The 26,444-nt window shown below is 35.9% G+C and overlaps 1 protein-coding gene across 3 annotated transcripts in view; it reads left to right on the top strand.

Moving 5' to 3' along the window:
• The window catches only part of LOC117329332 (cGMP-dependent 3',5'-cyclic phosphodiesterase-like), a 181,578-nt gene that overhangs the window by 118,399 nt on the left and 36,735 nt on the right, over positions 1 to 26,444 (top strand). For all 3 annotated transcript variants that reach the window (XM_033887246.1, XM_033887245.1, XM_033887244.1), the window contains exons 8-12: positions 3,048 to 3,100; positions 10,857 to 10,931; positions 13,624 to 13,665; positions 17,751 to 17,819; positions 26,214 to 26,344. In XM_033887246.1, the coding sequence (XP_033743137.1) occupies positions 3,048 to 3,100; positions 10,857 to 10,931; positions 13,624 to 13,665; positions 17,751 to 17,819; positions 26,214 to 26,344 (370 nt within the window). The remainder of the gene's footprint in view (positions 1 to 3,047; positions 3,101 to 10,856; positions 10,932 to 13,623; positions 13,666 to 17,750; positions 17,820 to 26,213; positions 26,345 to 26,444) is intronic.

Below are 26,444 nucleotides of genomic sequence, written 5' to 3'. Positions count from 1 at the left end.
AAGCAGTTCTGCATGCAGTGATCATGCTATAGTGCCATATAGAAAAAAGTCATGCGATTTTTAGCCCACCATCATCAGATGGTGGCCTATTCAAATCGCCCTGCGTCCGTGGTCCGTGGTCCGTCCGTCCCTCCGTCCGTCCGTCCGTCCGTCCCTCCGTCCGTCCGTAAACAATTCTTGTTATCGCTATTTCTCAGAAAGTACTGAAGGGATCTTTCTCAAATTTCATATGTAGGTTCCCCTTGGTACCTAGTTATGCATATTGCGTTTTGAGACCAATCCGAAAACAACATGGCCGACAGGCAGCCATCTTGGATTTTGACAATTGAAGTTTGTTATCGCTATTTCTGAGAAAGTTTTGTAGGGATCTTTCTCAAATTTCATATGAAGGTTCCCCTTGGTGCCTAGTTATGCATATTGCGTTTTGAGACCAATCAGAAAACAACATGGCCGACAGGCAGCCATCTTGGATTTTGACAATTGAAGTTTGTTATCGCTATTTCTGAGAAAGTACTGAAGGGATCTTTCTCAAATTTCATATGAAGGTTCCCCTTGGTGCCTAGTTATGCATATTGCGTTTTGAGACCAATCGGAAAAACAACATGGCCGACAGGCAGCCATCTTGGATTTTGACAATTGAAGTTTGTTATCGCTATTTCTGAGAAAGTACTGAAGGGATCTTTCTCAAATTTCATATGTAGGTTCCCCTTGGTGCCTAGTTATGCATATTGCGATTTGAGACCAATCGGAAAACAACATGGCCGACAGGCAGCCATCTTGGATTTTGACAATTGAAGTTTGTTATCGCTATTTCTGAGAAAGTACTGAAGGGATCTTTCTCGAATTTCATATGTAGGTTCCCCTTGGTGCCTAGTTATGCATATTGCGTTTTGAGACCAATCTGAAAACAACATGGCCGACAGGCAGCCATCTTGGATTTTGACAATTGAAGTTTGTTATCACTATTTCTGAGAAAGTATTTAAGGGATCTTTCTCAAGTTTCATATGTAGGTTCCCCTTGGTGCCTAGTTATGCATATTGCGATTTGAGACCAATCGGAAAACAACATGGCCGACAGGCAGCCATCTTGGATTTTGACAATTGAAGTTTGTTATCGCTATTTCTGAGAAAGTACTGAAGGGATCTTTCTCAAATTTCATATGTAGGTTCCCCTTGGTGCCTAGTTATGCATATTGCGTTTTGAGACCAATCTGAAAACAACATGGCCGACAGGCAGCCATCTTGGATTTTGACAATTGAAGTTTGTTATCACTATTTCTGAGAAAGTATTTAAGGGATCTTTCTCAAGTTTCATATGTAAGTTTCCCTTGGTGCTTAGTTATGCATATTGCATTTTGAGACCAATCCGAAAACAACAAGGCCGACAGGCAGCCATCTTGGATTTTGACAGTTGAAGTTTGTTATCGCTATTTCTGCGAAAGTATTTAAGGGATCTTTCTCAAATTTCATATGTAAGTTTCCCTTGGTGCCTAGTTATGCATATTGCATTTTGAGACCAATCTGAAAATAACATGGCCGACAGGCAGCCATCTTGGATTTTGACAATTGAAGTTTGTTATCGCTATTTCTGAGAAAGTACTTAAGGGATCTTTCTGAAATTTCATATGGAGGTTCCCCTTGGTGCCTCGTTATGCATATTGCATTTTGAGATCAATTGGAAAACAACATGGCCGACAGACCGCCATCTTGGATTTTGACAATTGAAGTTTGTTATCTCTATTTCTCAAAGTACTGAATGGATCTTTCTCAAATTTCATAAGTAGGTTCCCCTTGGTCCCTTGTATTGCATTTTTGGACCAGTCTGTCCTGAAAACAACCTGACAAACAAACAGCCATTATCGTTAAATCTCAAATTTCTTATATAGCTAGGATTCCCTTGTTTGAAAAGTACTGGAGGGATGTCTCAATTTGCACAGATTAGTAAAATGAAGGGAAAAGTAGAGAAAAGATCAATCTGACATGGAACCTATGAAGATCATTCAATGGTGGGCGCCAAGATCCCTCTGGGATCTCTTGTCCTATGAAGGAATGTAAAGGACAATCATTTGTTTGTTTGTGCATAGGCTAGGGAAGAACAAAGATTTATTAGTTTTCTACTGGAGTTTGGGGGGTTTTGAGGTCAAGGTCACTGTTACTATTTTTAGCTCATCTGGTCCGAAGGACCAAGGTGAGCTTATGCCATACCCATACCGTGGCATCTGTCGTCCGTCTGTTATCCGTTCGTCAACAATCGACTTCTTCTTCATAACCACTCAACAGAATTTGACCTAATTTGGTCAGAAGCATCCTTATGAGGTGAGGATTAGAAATTGTACTAATGGTGGGGCTGACCCCCTGAGGGGCCGAGGAGCGGGGCCAGAAGGGGTCAATTTAGGCTATATTGATGTAAACGACTTCTTCTCTGAAACTTAGCAACGGATATCACTCATATTTTACTGGTAGCATCTTTATAGGGTAGGGATTCAAAATTGTACAAATGATGAGGCTGACCCCCTGGGGGCCTGAGGGACAGGGCCAAAAGGGTCACTTTGGCAAAATTGATATAAACGACTTCTTCTCTGAAACTAAGCAATGGATATCACTCATATTTTACTGGTAGCATCCTTATAGGGGTAGGGATTCAAAATTGTACAAATAGTGAGACTGACCCCCTTGGGGCCTGAGGGGCATGGCCAAAAGGGGTCCATTTGGCAATATTGATATAAAATATGACTTCTTTTCTGGAACTAAGCAATGTATGACATAAATTTTTCTGTGGTAACATCCCAAGTATCCTGGGATTCAAATTTTTACAAATAATGAGGTTGACAACATAATCATACATCAACAAATAAAGCTATTAGCAATGGAACATAAACATTATTTTGATGTTTGATCAAATAAACCAGGTGAGCGATACAGGCCCTCTGGGTCTCTTGTTAGTAGGGGCTGGTAGGGAACATATATTGCAGTATGATTGTTATGAATTACATATTGGTATGTTCTCACCTTACATTTATAGATTTGTTATGTTTTTCTTTCAACAGGAGAGCTGTATGATCAGGATGCTGCTGACCTACAGTGCAAGATAATCAAATATGTAAGTATTCATGTTATAGTCTGACCAGAAAACTGTTGTAGATTCCTTGGTTTAAAGGTTACAGAATTTATGATACTAGGATTTCATTTGGTTGTAGGTTATGGAATTTATGAATCGTGTGATTTCATTAGGATTGGATATTGAAAAAAAAAAAAAAAATATCCAATGATACAATATTCTTAAAATCAATGTTCAGTATTAATATTGCCGATACACTGCATTGCTGGTTAGTGTTAAAAGCTGCTGCAATAGACTTAAAGTATTGGAGGAATTTATTGATGTCGATTCGAAGGATATAAGAATGCTGTGTGTACAAGTACCTTAGTGTGTGCTGGGTTTGATTTCCGAAAAGACCAGAAACCTATGAGCATGAAGGCATGATTGTAGTCATGCATCGCTCACATTTGTTATTTCAACTTTGGTCTTTAAAACTGCTGAACTGTGTTTACGGCTTGATCTAATTACATTCAAGCGTTTGGGCGATTTGTTGATAAAAAGTACAAGCATGTCAGATGAGGCCGTCAATAGAAAACACCAAATTCACAGGGGACATATTTGTTTACATTTTGTTTTGTCACTTTTCAGGGTTTTGATTCTTTCATGGCTTGTTCTTCAGTAATAGATCTTTATAATAGATCTTTATGTGTACTGAAATATTGATACTGAGAAATTCTAATATTGATGTATTGAATTGCTATGTCAATATGTCAATATCAATGTACCCTAGATTTCATTTGTTTAGTGGTAATGAAATTATGATACTATGATTTCATTGATTTATGTATAGAAGTATACCTAGATAAACCCATGTGGTCAGGCTGGTGACTCCTGTACCTTTTCCCATCTGTTGGGGAATTGAACCCCAGTCGGCTAGTCCAATGCCCCGCCTGACCACCCCTTCGTATGGATGAAAGTGTTTTGTATTGTGACAGAATTCCATATTGTCTCTTTTATTAGCTCACGTACTGGTTACGAGTAACCGTGAGCTAATGCTGTACCCCTGGCGTCCTCGTCGGCGTCCCACCCCACTTTTAAGTTTTTGGAAAGCCTCTTAAGTCCAAAAGTATACACCTCACACCCTTCTAATTTGGTTTATACATTCATTAGAAGTCTAGGAGTAATGTTATGGCAAAATCATGCAGAAACAAATTGTGATTTTTTCGCATTTTACCAATCAGTTTACTTAACTTTTTTAGCACCAAAATCCACTTATAAGTTTTTTTAGCATCAAAATCCACTTTAAAGTTTTTGGGGTAAGTTTTTGGAAAGCTTGTAAGTCCAAAATTCTACCATGTTTGCTATGTAACGCCAGTTTTGATTGGTTAAAAACCATGTATTATTTTCCAATAACCCACGCTCGTGCCAATAATACACGCTCGTGAGTCACGGCTGTTACAATTTTAAATATCTAATATTCACCCGTTTCATAAAAGGTTACTATAGCCGAGTGGGCTAATGGGTTAGTCTTTCAATATATTTTTATCACGACGCGAGTTCGAATCCTACGGAGGCCCCCACTTTTTTTTTCTTTTTATTTTATCCTTTTTTTTAAATTTTCAAAATCAATGCCATATGATAGATGCTCTTGATCGTAGTACTGTATTGCCTGTATATTTCATCAACAAATAATACAATACTCAAGAAATAAATTACAAGGTTTTCCCGGGGTTTCTTTGCTGTTTTTCTATTAGAAAGAGGTAGATCTCAAAACTAAACAGTACATGGTAGAATAGAAATAATCAACTTTGACTCGTGTATTGTTGCAGGATATACAACTCGGACTCGGATATTTTGCAATTTTAATTAATAACTCAGGCCTGCGGCCTTCGTTATTAATTTAATTGCAAAATATCCTCGTCCTCGTTGTATATCCTGCAATAATACACGAATCATCGTTAATTATTTCTTAAGTATACACCTCACACCCTTCTAATTTGGTTTATACATTCATTAGAGGTCCAGGAGTGATGTTATGGCAAAATCATTTTGGCATTTTACCATTTAGTGGACTTGATTCTTTTGGCCCCAAAACCCACTTTAAAGAATTTGGGGGTAAGTTTTGGAAAGCTTGTAAGTCCATACCCTTCTTATTTGGTTTATACATCTGTTTGAGGTCTAGGAGCAATATTATGTGACGTACAATTTCAAAATGACATGCTTATACATACATAAAAAATGAATGCATAGTGTGATTGCTGCCGCCGGTGAGCTTTGGTAATCATTGATTGTATTTGTTTTTGTTAATCTTCTAAATCTTATAAGAAATTAAGTGCTCTACTGTTATGTTAAACCAATATCTATCAGAAATTATCAACCACAATACTTGTATTTGTCCAAGAAAGACAATTCCGGATTTCAATGTCTGTTAAGACCTTATGGTACAGTGGACCCGCGATAATCTGGACGCCGATAGTCCGGAAAACTCGCAGTCCAGACAGAAATGCACGGGAACAGATTTCCATAACGTTATTTGTACTCACCAGTCCAGAAATTCCGATTCCGATTCCGGAACCCCATTTTGGGAACGGAACATACTTTTCATTAGTAAATTTCCCGCAATAATCCGGAAGATTTTTTCATCAAGTGGAGGGGAAAATGTCGGGGCAAGTCACCCGTGTCGACAGCTGTACAGACTATCACTTGACACTGTGTTGTAGTCATAGCGATTGCTGCCAGGTCATAGCCCCGGGTGTTTACCTGTGTTGCAATGTAGCTCTGTTTTTATAATGGTACTTTGCTTTTCTTTACGACCTAAATGCTACAGTATTAAAGGATTTTAAGCACAGTATAGACTGGTCTTGCTTTTATCAACTTGGCGTACAATATCTATTATAGTTATTTTACATAGAGCAACTTTAAAAGGAATACAGTTGCTATTTCGTAGTTAGCAAGAATTCATGCACTAACATACAGTACGTGATACGATAATTCATCAATCTCAAGTACATATAATAAATTCATGATCAGTAATTAAATCATTAGCATTTGAACACTAAGGGGGTTCGGTTACATTTGTATTGGGTAAACAAAAGTATGTTTATCTTTTAAAAAGACTGACGATTAGACGTGTTTATGAAATGGAAGTATGTTATTTAAACGTCCCGCATTGTATATAGTCAAGGGAGATAACTCTTACACGACAATTTTTTAGACCTGGTAGACGAAACTCGGCAGTCCGGAAAACTCATAATCCGGACGGTTAGGGCTTGGAATGAAGGTGTTCAGATTATGGAGGGTCCACTGTACATAAATCTTGGTCTGTGAAATGCTGCAGCGTTAAAAGGATTAAGTACAATTACAGGTGTTTTTCGGACATTATGTACAAGGAAGCCTTGTGGGAACTGTGGGCTTTCTATTGCAATAAAATAATGTTAATATTTTAGAAAAAGACTTATATAAGTGGAGGCATGAATGGCTAAATGATAAAGAGGAACATGGAACAACGGCATAATTGGGTGAGGAAACCAGTGATATTCTTGTGGTAGCCTATTGTATTGCACGTGGAAAATCAATGAAATACATGAGTAACTGCGAAAAGTATCTATCTTTATGACTTCAAGATATCAGGCACAGGACTGGCAATATAAACATTGAAATCAAATACAGCATCACTTCCTAGAGTGCATGCAGGAAACTATTGCTAAACCATTTACATTAGAAAAAAAATGCTGAAATTGAGATTTTTTTAATGTGGACTTTTATATATACAAACATAAAAAAAAGGTTACACCGACAACAAATAAAAAAGTAATGTGGGGAAGAGGGGTGGGGTGCTCAGGCCTGGTCTATTCCAACCTAAACCACAACCCCCTGTACCAGGGTTTCACCCCTGGACCCTGAATACCATCTAAAAATGTCAGTAGTATCAATATTTTCGTACTTAGATCTATGCCTTTGCACTGGTTTAGAGTTAAGTTATGACAATTGTGACAATTTAATCCCCTTATTTTTAGAGGGTGTAGCATAAAATATATGATGCATATGTCTTTCATTGGTTAATGAGTTCTAGCATGTTTTTTGATTACATTGGCTTAGAGGTTAATTTAGGGGTTTAAAACATTGGGCCTGGTTTAGAGTTGAAGAAGTGTATAGTACTTTGATTCTATTAGATAAAGGTTGGAATTTTTTTGGTTTGTTTTATAGGTTAATCACTGAGTACTGCAATACATTGATTTAATTTGAGGTTACCAAGTACAAAACTGTATGTCACAAACGCTTTGATCCCCTTGGTGCATAGGTTACAGAGTGTGCTGTTTTTCAAATGGAAATATAATTAGAAATTGAGAAATGAAGCCTCATAAAGGCCACTATAATGTAGCAATTCCTTTACTCAGGGGAACTGGAAAGGTAATGAAGTCTACTTTTTTCCGTACAGATCTTTGATACAAGAAGGATGGACGCGAGATGGATACCACCTTTCTGTTTATATATAGTGACTGTATCACTTACTCATTCCCTGCATTGCATGCTTGTAACACAACACAACATCAGTCAAGTTTGTAATTCGAGGTAATCATCCACAGATAACATTCCTTGTCAAATTACATGAAGCCTTACAAATAAAATTGATCAGGGAAATGAGAGATTTGAAAAACGATCAATGCCTGGCAAGAAATTAAAGTAATTAGACCTTGGATACCTTGTGTAGCGAGTCTCCAACTATCGCATAACAATTAATTGAAAGTTCTATTTTTGAAAATCGACCATTCAGTAATTAGGCAGCAAATTGGTTGTTTTTTTAAATGTACACTGTTGGTTGATGATATATTAGATAAGCCAAAAGTCCTGAAAATGGGAAAATTATCATGGAATAGACTTAAGGTTTGAAAAAGATAGGATTTGTAGTGTTAAATCAAGGGATGTAGAGATATGGGTAATGATTGTCAACTTGGGAATGAGTGATTATTGATGAACTATAGCTATAAGCCTCATCAATGAAAATATTAACGGGACTCTGGTGTATACCTAGGTTAAAAGGCTAAAATGCTCAGACAGTATTGGAAAGTTTTGGAATCATACATTTTCTCCCTCTGAATGAGGCATTTGTATATTGAAATTCTGTCATTGCTAAATTTAAACAGTGGAGTTTTAGAAGTCATTGAATTGATGTTGAGATTGGGGTCTTCATGCTGACTGTTTTAAGATAACATTGAAATGATTACCTTTTTTCTCATCCAATTTTCTCTCCTCAACTGAATTAGATTTGAAATCAATTTGCAAAGGAAACCCGAGACTAAATTGTTGTGGCAAAATTCAAACCAGTTCTATTTTAAACGGAGAATGGAGAGTTTGAGAGAGGAATTTAGAAAGCATCTAATGTCTCGGATTTGAATTTAAATTCTTTTTAGCATTGATTTAACAGTAGCAAACATATGTTATAAAGTCTTAGGAAACATTTAAAATATCTGGTGATGTTAACTTGTCACAGGTAAAGTGAAAATAATTTGTTGCTCGTTAAGGATTCCATCACAGGAAACTTATGACGATTCATCAGTAGCAGATTCCATCACAGGAAACTTATGACGATTCATGTCACACTGCCTTTCTTTACTGTGACATTGTAAGGAAATATTCACAAGTTGCTCAGGCTGTAGGTGTGGTGAGGCAAGTCCTCCGCAGAGTTGTGTGAAAGTTCGGAGTTATCCGATTAATTAAGGGAACTTTGGAATTGTGTCCTTTTTGATTACCATATTGGGGGGGGGGGGGTCTGAGAGGGTAATTTTCCGTTACAGTGGGTCAGTCCACTAAACTTAAAACTTACTTAATCAAATTCAACTTGATTTGGAATTTAAAGAAAGAAACCAAACTCTCTTTAATGTATTAGTTGGTGTTATAGTTCCTATATTTACCAACCATCATCATGATCAGATGGTAGGCTTTTCAAATTGCCTTACATCAACTAGTGGTCCATGGTCCATCTGTAAAACAGTCCTTGTTGATATCACTATTTCTTGAGAAGTACTGGAAGGATATTTCTCAAACTAAATAATTAAGTTGTGCCCATTCAGTTTTCAAAATCATCAGGAAAACAAAACGGCAGTCAAGCAGGCAATTCATCTTGGATTTTGACTGTTGAAGTTTAATGTTAACACTATTTCTTGAGAAGTATACTGGCCGGCAGGATATTTCTGAGATTTGATGTGTAGGTTCCCTTTAGTCACTTTAATTCCCTTTTAATTTTAATTCTGATAAGGAAATGGTCGACAGGCAGCCATCTTAAATTTTGATAGTTGAAGTTTGTTACCAAAAGGATATTTCTCAAACTTTGTCTGGTGAGTTTTGACATAAAAACAAAATGGCTGATGTCAGCTTGCCATCTTTAATTTCACCAGTTAAAGTTTATCACTATTTCTTGAAGTACTGAAATGATATTTCTAAACTTCATGTGTACATTTCACTTTGTCCCTAGTTGTGTCCATTAATTCAGCTGCCATCTTCGATTTTGTTGTCGTTGTTTCTTGTTCACAGAAATTGTTTCTTAGGTTTCTCTAAGATTTCATAATATTACCAGTAGTTCCCTTTGTTATCAAACTTTGATATAAGGTAAAAGTAGAGAGAAGATCAGCCTTACATAGAACCAAGAAAGATGATTCAATGACGGGCAGCAAGATCTCTCTGGAATCTCTTATTGGTTTCTGTAAATTTGTATGATTTTGTTTTTCCATGGATCTGCCTAGATAAATGAGTCAACATGTCCTGAATGGCTGAGGGAAATTTTATAAAAGGTTTGGTCATTCCTGGATCTTGGGAATTAAGTGTTTTATAAATCGAAAGGTGCCCCTTCCTCGTTAGACAGAGATTGCCCAGATTGGAATGAAAAGATTAATCTTTCAAAGACAACATTGTAATTTTAGGTGAAGGGAATTTGAACTTATTTGGCATAGAACATCCAATTATAAACCATACTATTTCTAATTAAAATGTTAGGGAAATAGTTTACATTTTGATGGCATATTACAATATTGGAAACAGGACACTAGTTTTCTCAATCCCAATAAGTAAATATTAACAAAACTATCAGTTGATGAACTTTCTTATGATGAGTTGTTTGCAGGCAGAATTGAAATCCAAAATGTTTGTTGTGGTCTCTTATTGGCTGATTCAATTCCTTCTCAATTTCTATTTGATACATAATATCACATCAAAAATTATTTGAATTTTAATGTGAAATAATAGGTTGCTAGCTCTGTTTCTTCTGGAAACACTCTGCCAGAGAAATTGTAGGTAAATGATATAATGGACTTTGTATTTAGAAAATAGAATCACTTTTGATAGCTATATGGTAGGACCCTGTGAATGTCCGATGTTAGGTCCATTATGGACAGGATTTCCCACAGCCAGCAGCCAATTTTACTTACAATTTTTAAATTAGTGTTTAAGGTGCTGTTATAAGCTATTGAAAATTTTCACAGACTTGGGTCCCCCTTATGACTAATTTAAGCCAAAACACTTTCTACTATATTCAACTTAGATGTTGTATCTCTTTGGATGAATAAGAGTTCTGATGTGGAAAGCATGAAAGCATGTCTGAGTAGAAAATATCTTCTTGTACAGTTCAGATAAAAGAACATGTGAGCAAAACAGGCCTGAGTAGGGTCTTGTTTATACTTTAAGAACTTAGAATTTTCATTTATTGGTGATGTGAAGTCTTTAATACTGGAAAAATAACCATAAAGTTTTCTATCTTTTAGATTGTAAAGTTATAACTGAACATCAATTGGAACCATCTTTAATGTTTGATGTTTTTCTTTTTCAGTTAGAAGAGCACACCAATGCAGAGTTTGGCTTCATGTTGTTAGTGGTGCCAGAAACTCAAGAACTATATTGTCAGGTGAGACATAAAGATGGCTGATGCTTTCTGGAAAAAGCGTAAAGCTAAAAATATTACCAATGAAATATTCAGACAAGCTGTACACATGAATAATGTACCAGTAATAGTAAATTCTGATGACTGTAGTTACATGTAGGATCATACAGTCATTATGGGCAATCAACATAAGCGTTGTCATCTTTATATTTGAAATAGTATATTACCAAAAGAGGGTATGGTTGCAGGAAACTTTTTAAAAAAAGAATGGTGACCTTATATGTCACCCAAGGTCAAAACCAATGACAAGTGTATATACTTTCACAAATGCAAAAAGTTTCAAGGGTCATGATGTTTGACCAGCAGCTCGTATGTTGAGGTGAAGGTCAATCAGTTTGGCTCAAATGAGTGACCTTGACTCACTTTCTAGGTACCAAATACTACGTTATATATACCAGCAGCTCTGCAATCATGTTATTTGGTGTTGTAGCATATTTTTGCAGTAGTTAAACTGTACAGAGCTGTAACTGTTAAATCATAACTGTACAAAGCTGTAACTGTTAAATTATAATTGTACAAAGCTGAAACTGTTAAACTATAATTGTACAAAGCTGTAACAGTTCAACTATAACTTTACAAAGCTGTAACTGTTAAATTATAACTGTACAAAGCTGTAACTGTTAAATTATAACTGTACAAAGCTGAAACTGTTAAATCATAACTGTATAAAGCTGTAACTGTTAAATTATAACTTTACAAAGCTGTAACAGTTCAACTATAACTTTACAAAGCTGTAATTGTTAAACTATAACTTTACAAAGCTGTAACTGTTAAACTATAATTGTACAAATCTGTAACTGTTCAACTATAATTGTACAAATCTGTAACTGTTCAACTATAATTGTACAAAGCTGTAGCTGTTCAACTATAACTGTACAAAGCTGAAACTGTTAAATCATAACTGTACAAAGCTGTAACTGTTAAACTATAACTGTACAAAGCTGTAACTGTTAAACTATAACTGTACAAAGCTGTAACTGTTAAACTATAACTGTACAAAGCTGTAACTGTTAAACTATAATTGTACAAAGCTGAAACTGTTAAACTATGAATGTACAAAGCTGAAACTGTTAAATCATAACTGTACAAAGCTGTAACTGTTAAACTATAACTTTACAAAGCTGTAAATGTTAAACTATAATTGTACAAAGCTGTAAATGTTAAACTATAATTGTACAAAGCTGTAACTGTTCAACTATAATTGTACAAAGCTGTAAATGTTAAACTATAATTGTACAAAGCTGTAACTGTTCAACTATAATTGTACAAAGCTGTAACTGTTAAACTATAACTTTACAAATCTGTAACTGTTAAACTATAACTGTATAAAGCGGTAACTGTTAAATTATATTGAAATCATTTCTCTGAAACCAAAACTCTATGATAATCTTTGTAGATACCTTTTACTTTCAGTCCAAAATAAGTTTTACTGAAAATAAAATTTCCTGAAATAAATCATTGTGTAATGAGTTTATATAGCAAAGTTGAACACTAAAATAAGGTCAAGCTTATCTTTTTCACTCGTAAATATTTTGTTATGAAATGAGAATTGAGATTGAAAATAAAATGAAAAGTTACTTGATCATGATTGGGTCAAGGTCACCAATTCAAAGATCAAAACATTGTGGATCATTTCCTCGACTTCATATAGAGTAATGTTATGTTTGGTTGCTTGCTGTTTAATTTTCAATAAATTAAAAAACAGATAATATTAAACCATATATATTTTGAAACAACACTGGATTAATATGATAGATACTTTATTTTGGGTGATTGTGTATGTGTTTTCTATGTGGATATGACATTAATATTTGCATTTCTGTCTTGTGACCTGCTTTTCTCTTACTTCATATGTGTATATTATGTCAAAATTGTTACAAAATGTATATTCATGCCTAGAACTGTGTGACATTATGAGGCTATATGGTTGTAGTGTCCACAAGACACGATGATATATGTGTCTAGACAGCTGTAAGCCCATTGTCACATGCAGAGAAACCAATCTAGATCCACGGATACAGGGAACACACTATAATGTGATTCTGTACTGCTGTGAAGATGGAATATCACTTAAGGCCATAGCAGTCTTGATTGAAATTTGGTTTGCTCAACTTTGGCTGAGAGATATTTTTTACTTTGACACACTAATATATTATGTATTGCTATAATTTGCTAGTGTTTTTGTTGCTTTTGATCAGAATTGTAAATTTCAACAAGAAAAAAAGAAAAGAAAAAATCTGAAAAATAGAATAGTAAAAATATGAAATATAATGAATTTGATTAATATTGCCTTTTTACTATGGCAACCCACTAATGAATCATATTTGACACCTGCTCTCATTCGCTCTGTTTTTGAAAGGCTATAATACTAGATACTGATCAATGCAGATTTATTAACACTGCATCATGTCACTATATGAAACAGGTATATTTTTTGGAGGGGACCATGTGACTACATATAATTTGGGTTTTATTATTGGTGTGTTTATCAGGATATTGTCACACTTAAAACTGGATGAAGTGTAAAATTTCATTCAAATTGGCAAGTATAAATCATGATTGGCAATCTTATGCCAAGTCTCAAAGACCTTTGAATTGTTTGAATGATATTGCAGGTGTAAAATACTTACCATTTATTTCATTTCTTCATTTCTAGGTGATTGGAGACAAAGTTCTGGATCCAGAAATTCGGTTTCCTGTAAGTAAATCATATTGGCAAGTAAATTAGTTGCATGGACACCAACATAGATGGGGACAAACTGGTTATATGTGGCAAAGTATTAACTGGACAGACCATAAGACATAACCAAGTAAGGTTAAGTCTAACAATGTTAGATCAGGGACAAACTTGATGGTTTGCTGATAGACTGACAGGCATAACCAGGTTAAATTATGATATAAACATGTTAGGTTGCGGACAGACTGGTTTACTGACAAACTAGGCATTAACTGATCAGACTGACAGGCATAACCAGGTTAAATTATGATATAAACATGTTAGGTTGGGGACAGACTGGTTTACTGACAAACTAGGCATTAACTGGTCAGACTGACAGGCATAACCAGGTTAGATTATGATATAAACATGTTAGGTTGGGGACAGACTGGTTTACTGACAAACTAGGCATTAACTGGTCAGACTGACAGGCATAACCAGGTTAGATTATGATATAAACATGTTAGGTTGGGGACAGACTGGTTTACTGACAAACTAGACATTAACTGGTCAGACTGACAGGCATAACCAGGTGAGATTATGATATAAACATGTTAGGTTGGGGACAGACTGGTTTACTGACAAACTAGACATTAACTGGTCAGACTGACAGGCATAACCAGGTTAGATTATGATATAAACATGTTAGGTTGGGGACAGACCGGTTTACTGTCAAACTAGGCATTAACTGGTCAGACTGACAGGCATAACCAGGTTAGATTATGATATAAACATGTTAGGTTGGGGACAGACCGGTTTACTGACAAACTAGACATTAACTGGTCAGACTGACAGGCATAACCAGGTTAGATTATGATATAAACATGTTAGGTTGGGGACAGACTGGTTTACTAACAAACTAGGCATTAACTGGTCAGACTGACAGGCATAACCAGGTTAGATTATGATATAAACATGTTAGGTTGGGGACAGACTGGTTTGCTGACAAACTAGACATTAACTGGTCAGACTGACAGGCATAACCAGGTTAGATTATGATATAAACATGTTAGGTTGGGGACAGACTGGTTTACTGACAAACTAGACATTAACTGGTCAGACTGACAGGCATAACCAGGTTAGATTATGATATAAACATGTTAGGTTGGGGACAGACTGGTTTACTAACAAACTAGGCATTAACTGGTCAGACTGACAGGCATAACCAGGTTAAATTATGATATAAACATGTTAGGTTGGGGACAGACTGGTTTACTGACAAACTAGACATTAACTGGTCCATCACACATGCATAACCAGGTTAGATTGGGGTCTGAAATGTAAGTGGAAGTAGATATTAGAACAGCTAATGTCTTGAGATCATACTGATGGTACTGTCAGAGTTCCCCCTCCATGTAGCTCTAATGTATGGGTCCTGTTGGCCCCAGATTAATGGCCTTCTAAAAGCTAGCCGGTACTACATAATCAATACACCAACAAGGAGATAGGTGTGAATTATTGTCATGCTGGTGATCTGAAGAATTACAACTCAAGCAAAAGATGTCAGCATCAGCTGCAAGGATTATCACATCATCAGATGCGACAAATAAGGGGAATGCATTTGCTTGTCTAGAGAATATCTTTGGTTTGCTAGCAAACACATACCAGTTAATCGATTAGTTTTATTGAGGTAGGGTTGTGATAATACACAAAATGTTACTCGCGCCTGACCGTTCAGTGTTGCAGGAGATTGTAATGCCTAATTCCTTCGCATCACAAACCTGCGAGGATCTCTCAGTGCTCCGCTCATTGGATTACATTTGCAAATCGGGATACAATAAAACAGAAGATGTAGACGTACTTGGGAGAGAATTTGCTGCAGTTTGGCGACATCTTTAGTTTAGTAATGGCCTCTGATTGAATTGGAATGTTATTGACAAAGACAGCTAGGTCATTGTTTAACATGATTATTCCTTTAGGAAGTAGACTCCAAAGTAAACTGTACAATAAGATGTCTTTCGTTTGAAGTTTGACACCATTCATCATCATTAACTGCATAAATTAGTAGACATTAAATCATTTAATAAATGAACATAAAAATATAAAGCCACAATGTATTATGTTTTTGATTTTGAATAATTTGAACAATTAATTAAAAGGGAGGAAATTCAATTTACTCCTGTGTACTTATCAATATAAACATATTTAAAATTTGGCTGATTATTAATAATTGCTTTAATGATATTCAATACAGTTACTATTTTCTGACAAAATGGTAAGTTTGTGCAAAGTAATAATGGTTGTGTTTGACCTTGCAGGGTTACCCATTCTAACTTGACACTTTCATTAGAGAATCATCTGAGTGTACCACTCCTGAAAAATGTGCATGCAAACTGCAAATTTTCTTTCTGAACCAATAATATCTTTAGTTTGGAGTCAGTTATTTCATATACATTTTTCTAGGTGAATCTCCCCTCCCCCTTTGTTCTGTTTGTTTCTTTGATGCACTTGCTAAAAAAAAATCTTATTTCACAGGGTTTTAAGCAGATTTATGGATATTGTTTTTCGCCTTTTAACTTTTTTATGGTAATGTTGTCCTTAGATTAAATGATAGTATTGTTTGTTTATCAAAGGAATGTGATAAAATCTGGTTTGACCTGTTGTGATCACTTCCTGTCTGTTTTATATCATCTATTAATAAATATTTCACAACTTTTTTATTTTGATTCAGCTTCATATAATTTGTACATTGTAATAATGGTAGGGAGTTTGCTTAATTGTGAATGTGGATTGCCGTGCATATAATCTGGTGAAATTTTATGTCGAGTACCTAAATCATAAAATATATAAAACAAAATTCTACGAACTAAGTTTGATTAATTTCTAATTCAAACTCATGACAAATAATATTGACTTAAATCATAAGTCACTTGTCTTCCCACATAATTTACCTTTTTGTTAGGAATGTAGAATTATTGGAGATAATTTTTTTTAAGTAATTTAAAAAAAAAAAAATTATAATTTGTATTACAGTGGACCCGCGATAATCCGGACGCCGATAGTCCGGAAAACTTGCAGTCAGGACGGAAATGCACGGGAACGGATTTCCGTAACGTTATTTGAACTCACCAGTCTGGAAATTCGGATTCCGATTCCGGAACCCCAATTTGGGAACGGAACATACTTTTCATTAGTAAATTTCCCGCAATATTCCGGACGATTTTTTCACCACGTGGAGAGAAAAATGTCGGGGCAAGTCACCCATGTCGACAGCTGTACAGACTATCGCTTGACACTGTGTAGTAGTCAGAGCGACCTCTGCCAGGTCATAGCCCCAGGTGTTTACCTGTGTTGCGATGTAGCTCTGTTTTTATAACGGTACATTGCTTTTCTTTACTACCTAAATGCTTCAGTATTAAAGGATTTTAAGCACAGTATAGACTGGTCTTGCTTTTATCAACTTGACGTACAATATCTATTATAGTTGTTTTACATACGGCAACTTTAAAAGGAACACATATTGCTATTTCGTAGTTAGCAAGAATTCTTGCACTAACATACAGTACGTGATACCAGAGACATATGTACATAAAATAAAACAAAACAAGAATCATATCAGAAACATAAGTATATTTATTATTTAAAAAGACTGACAATTAGACGCGTTTATGAAATGGAAGTATGTCATTTAAATGTCCCGCATTGTATATAGCCAAGGGAGATAACTCTTACACAACAATTTTTTAGACCTGGTAGACGAAACTCGGCAGTCGGGAAAACTCATAATCCGGAAGGTTTTCGGCTGGGAACGAAGGTGTTCGGATTATGGAGGGTCCACTGTATATGTTGCTTAAAATGACTGATTTATTAAGTTTAAATGAAGCGATACAGCACTGATACTTATTCTTATCTCCTTTGATCTAACAGTCAGTATCATTTAATTGCTTTTGATACATGAAAGTGAAAAAATCAATAAGGTCCATTTCCTGATCTTACAGAAATTTAGATCAATATGGTTGTTAATGCTCAGTTGTCAATGGAATTTATTGACAATAAGCAGAAAAGTTTGTCCCTGTTTTCAGGCTTACACATTCAGAATGGTTAATGATAATTTGTATGTATTCCAGGGTGAGACCAGTACATTCTCCACTGTTTTGGAAACCAAAGATCCACTACGGCTGGAGAACATAAGTGAAGTAAGTCTATACAGACTGATCATGATTCCTAATGTCCCACACTACAATGTCAACCTAATGTCCCACACTACAATGTAAACCTAATGTCCCACACTACAATGTAAACCTAATGTCCCACACTACAAAGTAAACCTAATGTCCCACACTACAATGTCAATCTAATGTCCCACACTACAAAGTAAACCTAATGTCCTACACTGCAATGTTAACATAATGTCCCACACTACAATGTAAACCTAATGTCCCACACTACAATGTAAACCTAATGTCCCACACTACAATGTAAACCTAATGTCCCACACTACAATGTTAACCTAATGTCCCATACTACAATGTAAACCTAATGTCCCACACTACAATGTTAACTTAATGTCCCACACTACAATGTTAACCTAATGTCCCACACTACAATGTTAACCTAATGTCCCACACTACAATGTTAACCTAATGTCCCACACTATATTGTTAACATAATGTCCCACACTACAATGTAAACATAATGTCCCACACTACAATGTAAACCTAATGTCCCACACTACAATGTTAACATAATGCCCCACACTATATATTGTTAACCTAATGTCCCACACTATATTGTTAACCTAATGTCCCACACTACAATGTCAATCTAATGTCCCACACTGCAATGTTAACATAATGTCCTACACTGCAATGTAAACCTAATGTCCTACACTGCAATGTAAACATAATGTCCTACACTGCAATGTAAACCTAATGTCCCACACTACAATGTTAACCTAATGTCCCACACTACAATGTAAACCTAATGTCCCACACTACAATGTAAACCTAATGTCCCACACTACAATGTTAATAATGTAAACCTAATGTCCCACACTACAATGTAAACCTAATGTCCTACACTGCAATTTTAACATAATGTCCCACACTTCAAAGTAAACCTAATGTCCCACACTTCAATGTAAACATAATGTCCCACACTACAATGTAAACCTAATGTCCTACACTGCAATGTAAACCTAATGTCCTACACTGCAATGTTAACATAATGTCCCATACTTCAAAGTAAACCTAATGTCCCACACTTCAATGTAAACATAATGTCCCACACTACAATGTAAACATAATGTCCCACACTACAATGTTAACCTAATGTCCCACACTATATTGTTAACATAATGTCCCACACTACAATGTAAACATAATGTCCCACACTACAATGTAAACCTAATGTCCCACACTACAATGTTAACATAATGTCCCACACTATATTGTTAACCTAATGTCCCACACTATATTGTTAACCTAATGTCCCACACTACAATGTCAATCTAATGTCCCACACTGCAATGTTAACATAATGTCCTACACTGCAATGTAAACCTAATGTCCTACACTGCAATGTAAACATAATGTCCTACACTGCAATGTAAACCTAATGTCCCACACTACAATGTAAACATAATGTCCCACACTACAATGTTAACCTAATGTCCCACACTACAATGTAAACCTAATGTCCCACACTACAATGTAAACATAATGTCCCACACTACTATGTTAACAATGTAAACCTAATGTCCCACACTACAATGTTAACCTAATGTCCTACACTGCAATTTTAACATAATGTCCCACACTTCAAAGTTAACCTAATGTCCCACACTTCAATGTAAACATAATGTCCCACACTACAATGTAAACATAATGTCCCACACTACAATGTTAACCTAATGTCCCACACTATATTGTTAACATAATGTCCCACACTACAATGTAAACATAATGTCCCACACTACAATGTAAACCTAATGTCCCACACTACAATGTTAACATAATGTCCCACACTACATTGTTAACCTAATGTCCCACACTATATTGTTAACCTAATGTCCCACACTACAATGTCAATCTAATGTCCCACACTGCAATGTTAACATAATGTCCTACACTGCAATGTAAACCTAATGTCCTACAATGCAATGTAAACATAATGTCCTACACTGCAATGTAAACCTAATGTCCCACACTACAATGTAAACATAATGTCCCACACTACAATGTTAACCTAATGTCCCACACTACAATGTAAACCTAATGTCCCACACTACAATGTAAACATAATGTCCCACACTACAATGTAAACATAATGTCCCACACTACAATGTTAACAATGTAAACCTAATGTCCCACACTACAATGTTAACCTAATGTCCTACACTGCAATTTTAACATAATGTCCCACACTTCAAAGTAAACCTAATGTCCCACACTTCAATGTAAACCTAATGTCCCACACTACAATGTAAACCTAATGTCCTACACTGCAATGTAAACCTAATGTCCTACACTGCAATGTTAACATAATGTCCCATACTTCAAAGTAAACCTAATGTCCCACACTTCAATGTAAACATAATGTCCCACACTACAATGTAAACATAATGTCCCATACTACAATGTTAACCCAATGTCCCACACTACAATGTTAACCTAATGTCCCACACTGCAATGTAAACCTAATATCCAACACTACAATGTAAACATAATGTCCCACACTACAATGTAAACATAATGTCCCACACTACAATGTAAACCTAATGTCCCACACTACAATGTAAACCTAATGTCCCACACTACAATGTTAACCTAATGTCCCACACTTCAATGTTAACATAATGTCCCACACTATATTGTTAACCTAATGTCCCACACTACAATGTTAACCTAATGTCCCACACTACAATGTAAACCTAATGTCCCACACTACAATGTAAACCTAATGTCCCACACTACAATGTAAACCTAATGTCCCACACTACAATGTTAACCTAATGTCCCACACTACAATGTAAACCTAATGTCCCACACTACAATGTTAACCTAATGTCCCACACTACAATGTAAACCTAATGTCCAACACTACAATGTAAACATAATGTCCTACACTACAATGTAAACATAATGTCCCACACTACAATGTAAACCTAATGTTCCACACTACAATGTAAACCTAATGTCCCACACTACAATGTTAACCTAATGTCCCACACTTCAATGTTAACATAATGTCCCACACTATATTGTTAACCTAATCTCCCACACTACAATGTTAACCTCATGTCCCACACTACAATGTTAACCTAATGTCCCACACTACAATGTAAACCTAATGTCCCACACTACAATGTAAACCTAATGTCCCACACTACAATGTTAACCTAATGTCCACACTACAATGTAAAACTAATGTCCCACACTACAATGTAAACCTAATGTCCCACACTACAATATACACCTAATGTCCCACACTACAATATATATTTAATGTCCCAAACTATGATATACACGTAATTCCCCACACTTCATTAGTACACTTAATGTCCCACACTACAATATACTCCTAACATCCCACATTACAATATACATCTAATGTCCCACACTACAATATACACCTAATGTCCCACACTACAATATACACATAATGTCCCACACTACAATATACACATAATGTCCCACACTACAATATATACCTAACGTCCCACACTACAATATACATCTCAGGTCCCACACTACAATATACACCTAATGTCCCACACTACAATATACACATAATGTCCCACACTACAATATACACATAATGTCCCACACTACAATATATACCTAACGTCCCACACTACAATATACATCTCAGGTCCCACACTACAATATACACATAATGTCCCACACTACAATATACACCTAACGTCCCACACTACAATATACATCTCAGGTCCCACACTACAATATACACCTAATGTCCCACACTACAATATACACATAATGTCCCACACTACAATATACGCATAATGTCCCACACTACAATATATACCTAACGTCCCACACTACAATATACATCTCAGGTCCCACACTACAATATACACCTAATGTCCCACACTACAATATACACCTAATGTCCCACACTACAATATACACCTAATGTCCCACACTACAATATACACCTAACGTCCCACACTACAATATACACCTAATGTCCCACACTACAATATACACCTAACGTCCCACACTACAATATACACATAATGTCCCACACTACAATATACACAATGTCCCACACTTCATTAGTACACTTAATGTCCCACACGATAATATATACCTAATGCCCCAAACTACAATATACACCTAATGTCCCACACTACAATATACACAATGTCCCACACTACAATATACACAATGTCCCACACTTCATTAGTACACTTAATGTCCCACACGATAATATACACCTAATGTCCCACACTACAATATACACCTAATGTCCCACACTACAATATACACATATGTCCCACACTACAATATACACATAATGTCCCACACTACAATATACACCTAACGTCCCACACTACAATATACATCTCAGGTCCCACACTACAATATACACATAATGTCCCACACTACAATATACACCTAACATCCCACACTACAATATACATATCATGTCCCACACTACTATATACTCCTAATGTCCCACACTTTGATATACATGTTATGTCTCACATTAGGTTATATTCCATAATGTGTCACTACAATAGTATATACCTAATGTCCTAGACTGATAATTGATATATATTTTACTGCTAATGTCCCATGCTGTGATATACACCTAATGTCCCACACTACTGGGGCACTTGAAATTAAGTTTCATTTCAAGTTTGTGGCGTTTTATTAGTAAGAAACCCCCATCTTTTTTGGTTTGTTAACAAATAACTGGCATTTTAATGAATGCTAAATTTTCGACAACCAAAGTGTTTGTTGTTTTATTGCCAAAAAACATAGCAGAGTAATGTGGGATTAATGTAGGTTCCAACATGCAAAATACGATGGCATAACCTACACTAATTATTGATATTTATTATACTCCTAATGTTCCACACTATGACCACTATGCAGCTAGGGTAAAGCACTATTTGTGTAGATGTTAAGTGAAATTGAAAGTTTTGTTTACTGTAGATTCATTTCACAAGAGGACATATTTCTGTTCCATGTAAGGTATGGGAACTACAATGCTAATAGATTATATTTCAAGTTGTATTTCCTGTACAGTATCTCCCTTGGGGGATCATTGTAGCTGAGATTGGGTTGTAAATACTCTGGGGTATTGGAGAGATGTGTGTATACAAGCTTACTGTTAGACGTTGGATGAGACCTAATGGTCTGGTATTGTTGCTATTAGAGCAGTTTCTATTTTCGCTGCATTATCATGGTTAGATATTGCTGTTTATGGCCTCTTCTATCTGTTAATGGAGATGTGAGCTGTAACTGTGTGTAAAAGAGCACTATTTAAAGCTCTTAGAACAGATCATACAATAAGGGGATTCAGATATGTCTAGTCTATTCTAAATAGAAATGATTTGTATAATTTTAGTTGGCCATCATCACAAGGTCTCTTATCTATACTGTGTCTGTGAGCTGTGTTAATTGATATTTAGATATGGTTTGATGACAAATATGTGGCATTTCTTGAAAAGACTATATCTTCAAGCTGCTTGTGTCTTTTTTTGCAGTCATTTTGTGCTTGGCAGGGGGGACTGTTGAGTTTCTTGAAGTTTGGTTATCGGCCGACTATTGAGCTGAACTAGCTTGGCTGGGACTATAAGTAGCATCAAACTTTCTAGGGACTATATTTGAGTTGCATTGATCTTGACAGAGACTATTGAGTAGCTTAGAACTTGACAGAGTATTAATCATGAATAGGGTTCAGCTTGGAAAGGACTTATTAAGCTGCATAATGGTTACATAATGCTGGATGGAGTTGCATTGAGCTTGGCATGAACTATTGAGTTTTGTTAGCTCACCTGCCCGAAGGGCAAGTGAGCTTATGCCATGGTGCGGCGTCCGTCGTCCGGCCGTCCGGCCATCCGGCGTCAACTTTTTCATTTAAACAACTTCTTCTCAATAACCAAGAGGCCCAGGAACTTCATATTGGGCCTGTAGCATACTGGGGTGAAGGGCTACCAAGTTTGTTCAAATAAATGACCTTGACCTTCATTCAAGGTCACATGGGTCAAATAGGCTATAATCTTCAAACGACTTCTTCTCAATAACCAAGAGGCCAAGGGACTTGATATTGAGCCTGTAGCTTGCTGGGGCGAAGGACTACCAAGTTTGTTCAAATAAATGACCTTGACCTTCATTCAAGGTCACACTGGTCAAATAGGCTATAATCTTCAAACGACTTCTTCTCAATAACTAAGAGGCCCAGGAACTTGATATTGGGCCTGTAGCATGTTTGGGTGAAGGGCTACAAAGTTTGTTCAAATAAATGACCTTGACCTTCATTCAAGGTCACATTGGTCAAATAGGCTATAATCTTCAAACAACTTCTTCTCAATAACCAAGAGGCCCAGGGACTTGATATTGGGCCTGTAGCATGCTGGGGTGAGGGGCTACCAAGTTTGTTCAAATAAATGACCTTGACCTTCATTCAAGGTCACATGGGTCAAATAGGCTATAATCTTCAAACAACTTCTTAATAACCAAGAGGCCCAGGGACTTGATATTTGGCCTGTAGCATGCTTGGGTGAAGGGCTACAAAGTTTGTTCAAATGAATGACCCTTGACCTACATTTAAGGTCACAGGGGTGAAATCGGCTTAAATCTGTAAAAAATAATTTTGCGATAGCCAAGAGCCTCCTAGACCAGATATTAGGCCAATAAAATGCTGGAATGAAGAACTAGAAAATTTATTAATATGAATAAACCTAGCTTACTATGATAATCAGCATAGTATCTGTAGAAATGACCTCAATCAACTTCAAAGTTGCTGTAGAGCCAGGTGAGCGATACAGGCCCATTGAGCCTCTTGTTGGAATTGGCAAGGACAGTGAAGTTGAGATTTTATCCAGTCAGTGCCGATCCGCGTTGTTCTAGGATGTGCATGATGATCTGATTGTATAACAACCTAATAAAAAGCCATGAAATGTAAACAAAAACCATTGATTAATATAAGTTGGCAACTGAGTCCAGGTCAAGTATTAATTCAACTGCTATCAAAGCTGACTGTATGATGAGATGTAGTCAAACTTCAATTTGTCTTTTGTAAATAATCCTAAGTGTTATGGCTAATTTTCTTAAGGTTGATATTTACCAAGGTTGATACGTGTGTTATCCTCTGTCCCATGTTCTGTTTAATCAATTTTGAGACTGATCAAGAAAACAAAAATGGGAGACAGTTGGCCATATTGGATTTTGACAGTTAAAGTTTGTTGCTATTTCTCTGGATTGTAGGTTCATCTAAGTCAGTGTTTTTTTAAATGTTGATTTTGTTCCTGATCAGATGTGAGAAGAATATCTATAGAATATGAAATTACAGTATAAAGAGAAAATTAGAATGATGGTGTATAAGGGATATCCTGTTTAATCAGAAATTATATCTATTGGTCCTAAAATCACCATGGTGACTTTGTGATCACAAACTTGATCAGTAGTTAATCAACTCTTGTCATCTGTCAGTAGAATCTTGCTTTCCCTAAGTATTGGGTAATGGTCTAGTCTTGTTAATCAATAAAAAACATTTTAGCTAAAACATACACACAAACAAGTTTAGCTCTTAATGACAGCAACTAGCTCTTAATGCCAGCCACTCTCCACTTCGATATAGACTCATTGTACTGGAACTGTCGTATAATTGTTTTTTATCGTATTTGGGCCTTCATGAAGCTTATAATATTATACAATTCATGTTTATTACAGCAACCTTGAATTGTTGTATATGAACAGTAAGTCTGAGGACTGTTACAGCAACCTAGCTTGCTATATCTGTATACAGTAGGGCAGAGAATTAAAGAGATAAGGTTTTAGTTATGACCTGCCTGAAAACAAGTATCAGCTTATACTATTGTGCTATTTGTCTGGCATCTACTTTTTGTTTCGAAAAATTGTTTTTCAATAATCAAAACCACTACATGTAGGTTCAATTGAATGACCTTGACATAATTTGAAAGTTATAGAGGTCAAATTATTTTTTGAATCGTTCATAACCAATTCAAGATTGCATGAGCATGCTGGGATGAAGGATTGCCAATGAAAGTTGTTCAAATAATTAACCATCACCCATTTTCCAGGTCACAGGATCGAGTCAGAATGTCCTCTGAGTATTGGAACAAATGCTGAGATAAAGGCTTATCAAGTTTGTTCACATGAATGACTTTGTACTTTCTTAAATCTTTTAAATCATCTTATCCTGAATACAAAAATTGATGGTTAATGATTAATGTACAACAATTACTGATAAAAAAAGGCTATTTATTTGTGTTCCACATCCATATCTTGATCAACTTTGGATTACAAATGTATTACATTCTAAATCTTCCAACAATTAAGTCTTTAAACAGACCCATTGTTCTTAAATTGTAGGAAAAAAAGAAGGAGATGGAGGACCTATTGGGAAGGAGTCTTCAGTCCTTGGTGTGTGTCCCTGTTTCCAGTCGGAACTATGATGGACTTGTTGCCATAGCATGTGTTGCCAACAAGTTTGGCAGAGACAGGTCAGTCCTAATGACATTGATATGTAGACCAGCAAAATATCCATTATAAGACAACTCCAGTCAGTGTTAGAAATAAGCTTTAGGTACTAAACTAATTTAA

This window comes from Pecten maximus, chromosome 6 (assembly GCF_902652985.1).
Source record: "Pecten maximus chromosome 6, xPecMax1.1, whole genome shotgun sequence".
NCBI classification, from domain to species: Eukaryota; Metazoa; Mollusca; class Bivalvia; order Pectinida; family Pectinidae; genus Pecten; species Pecten maximus.
Note: the sequence above shows the minus strand (reverse complement) of the source record. Positions and strands in the feature narration are given on the sequence as shown.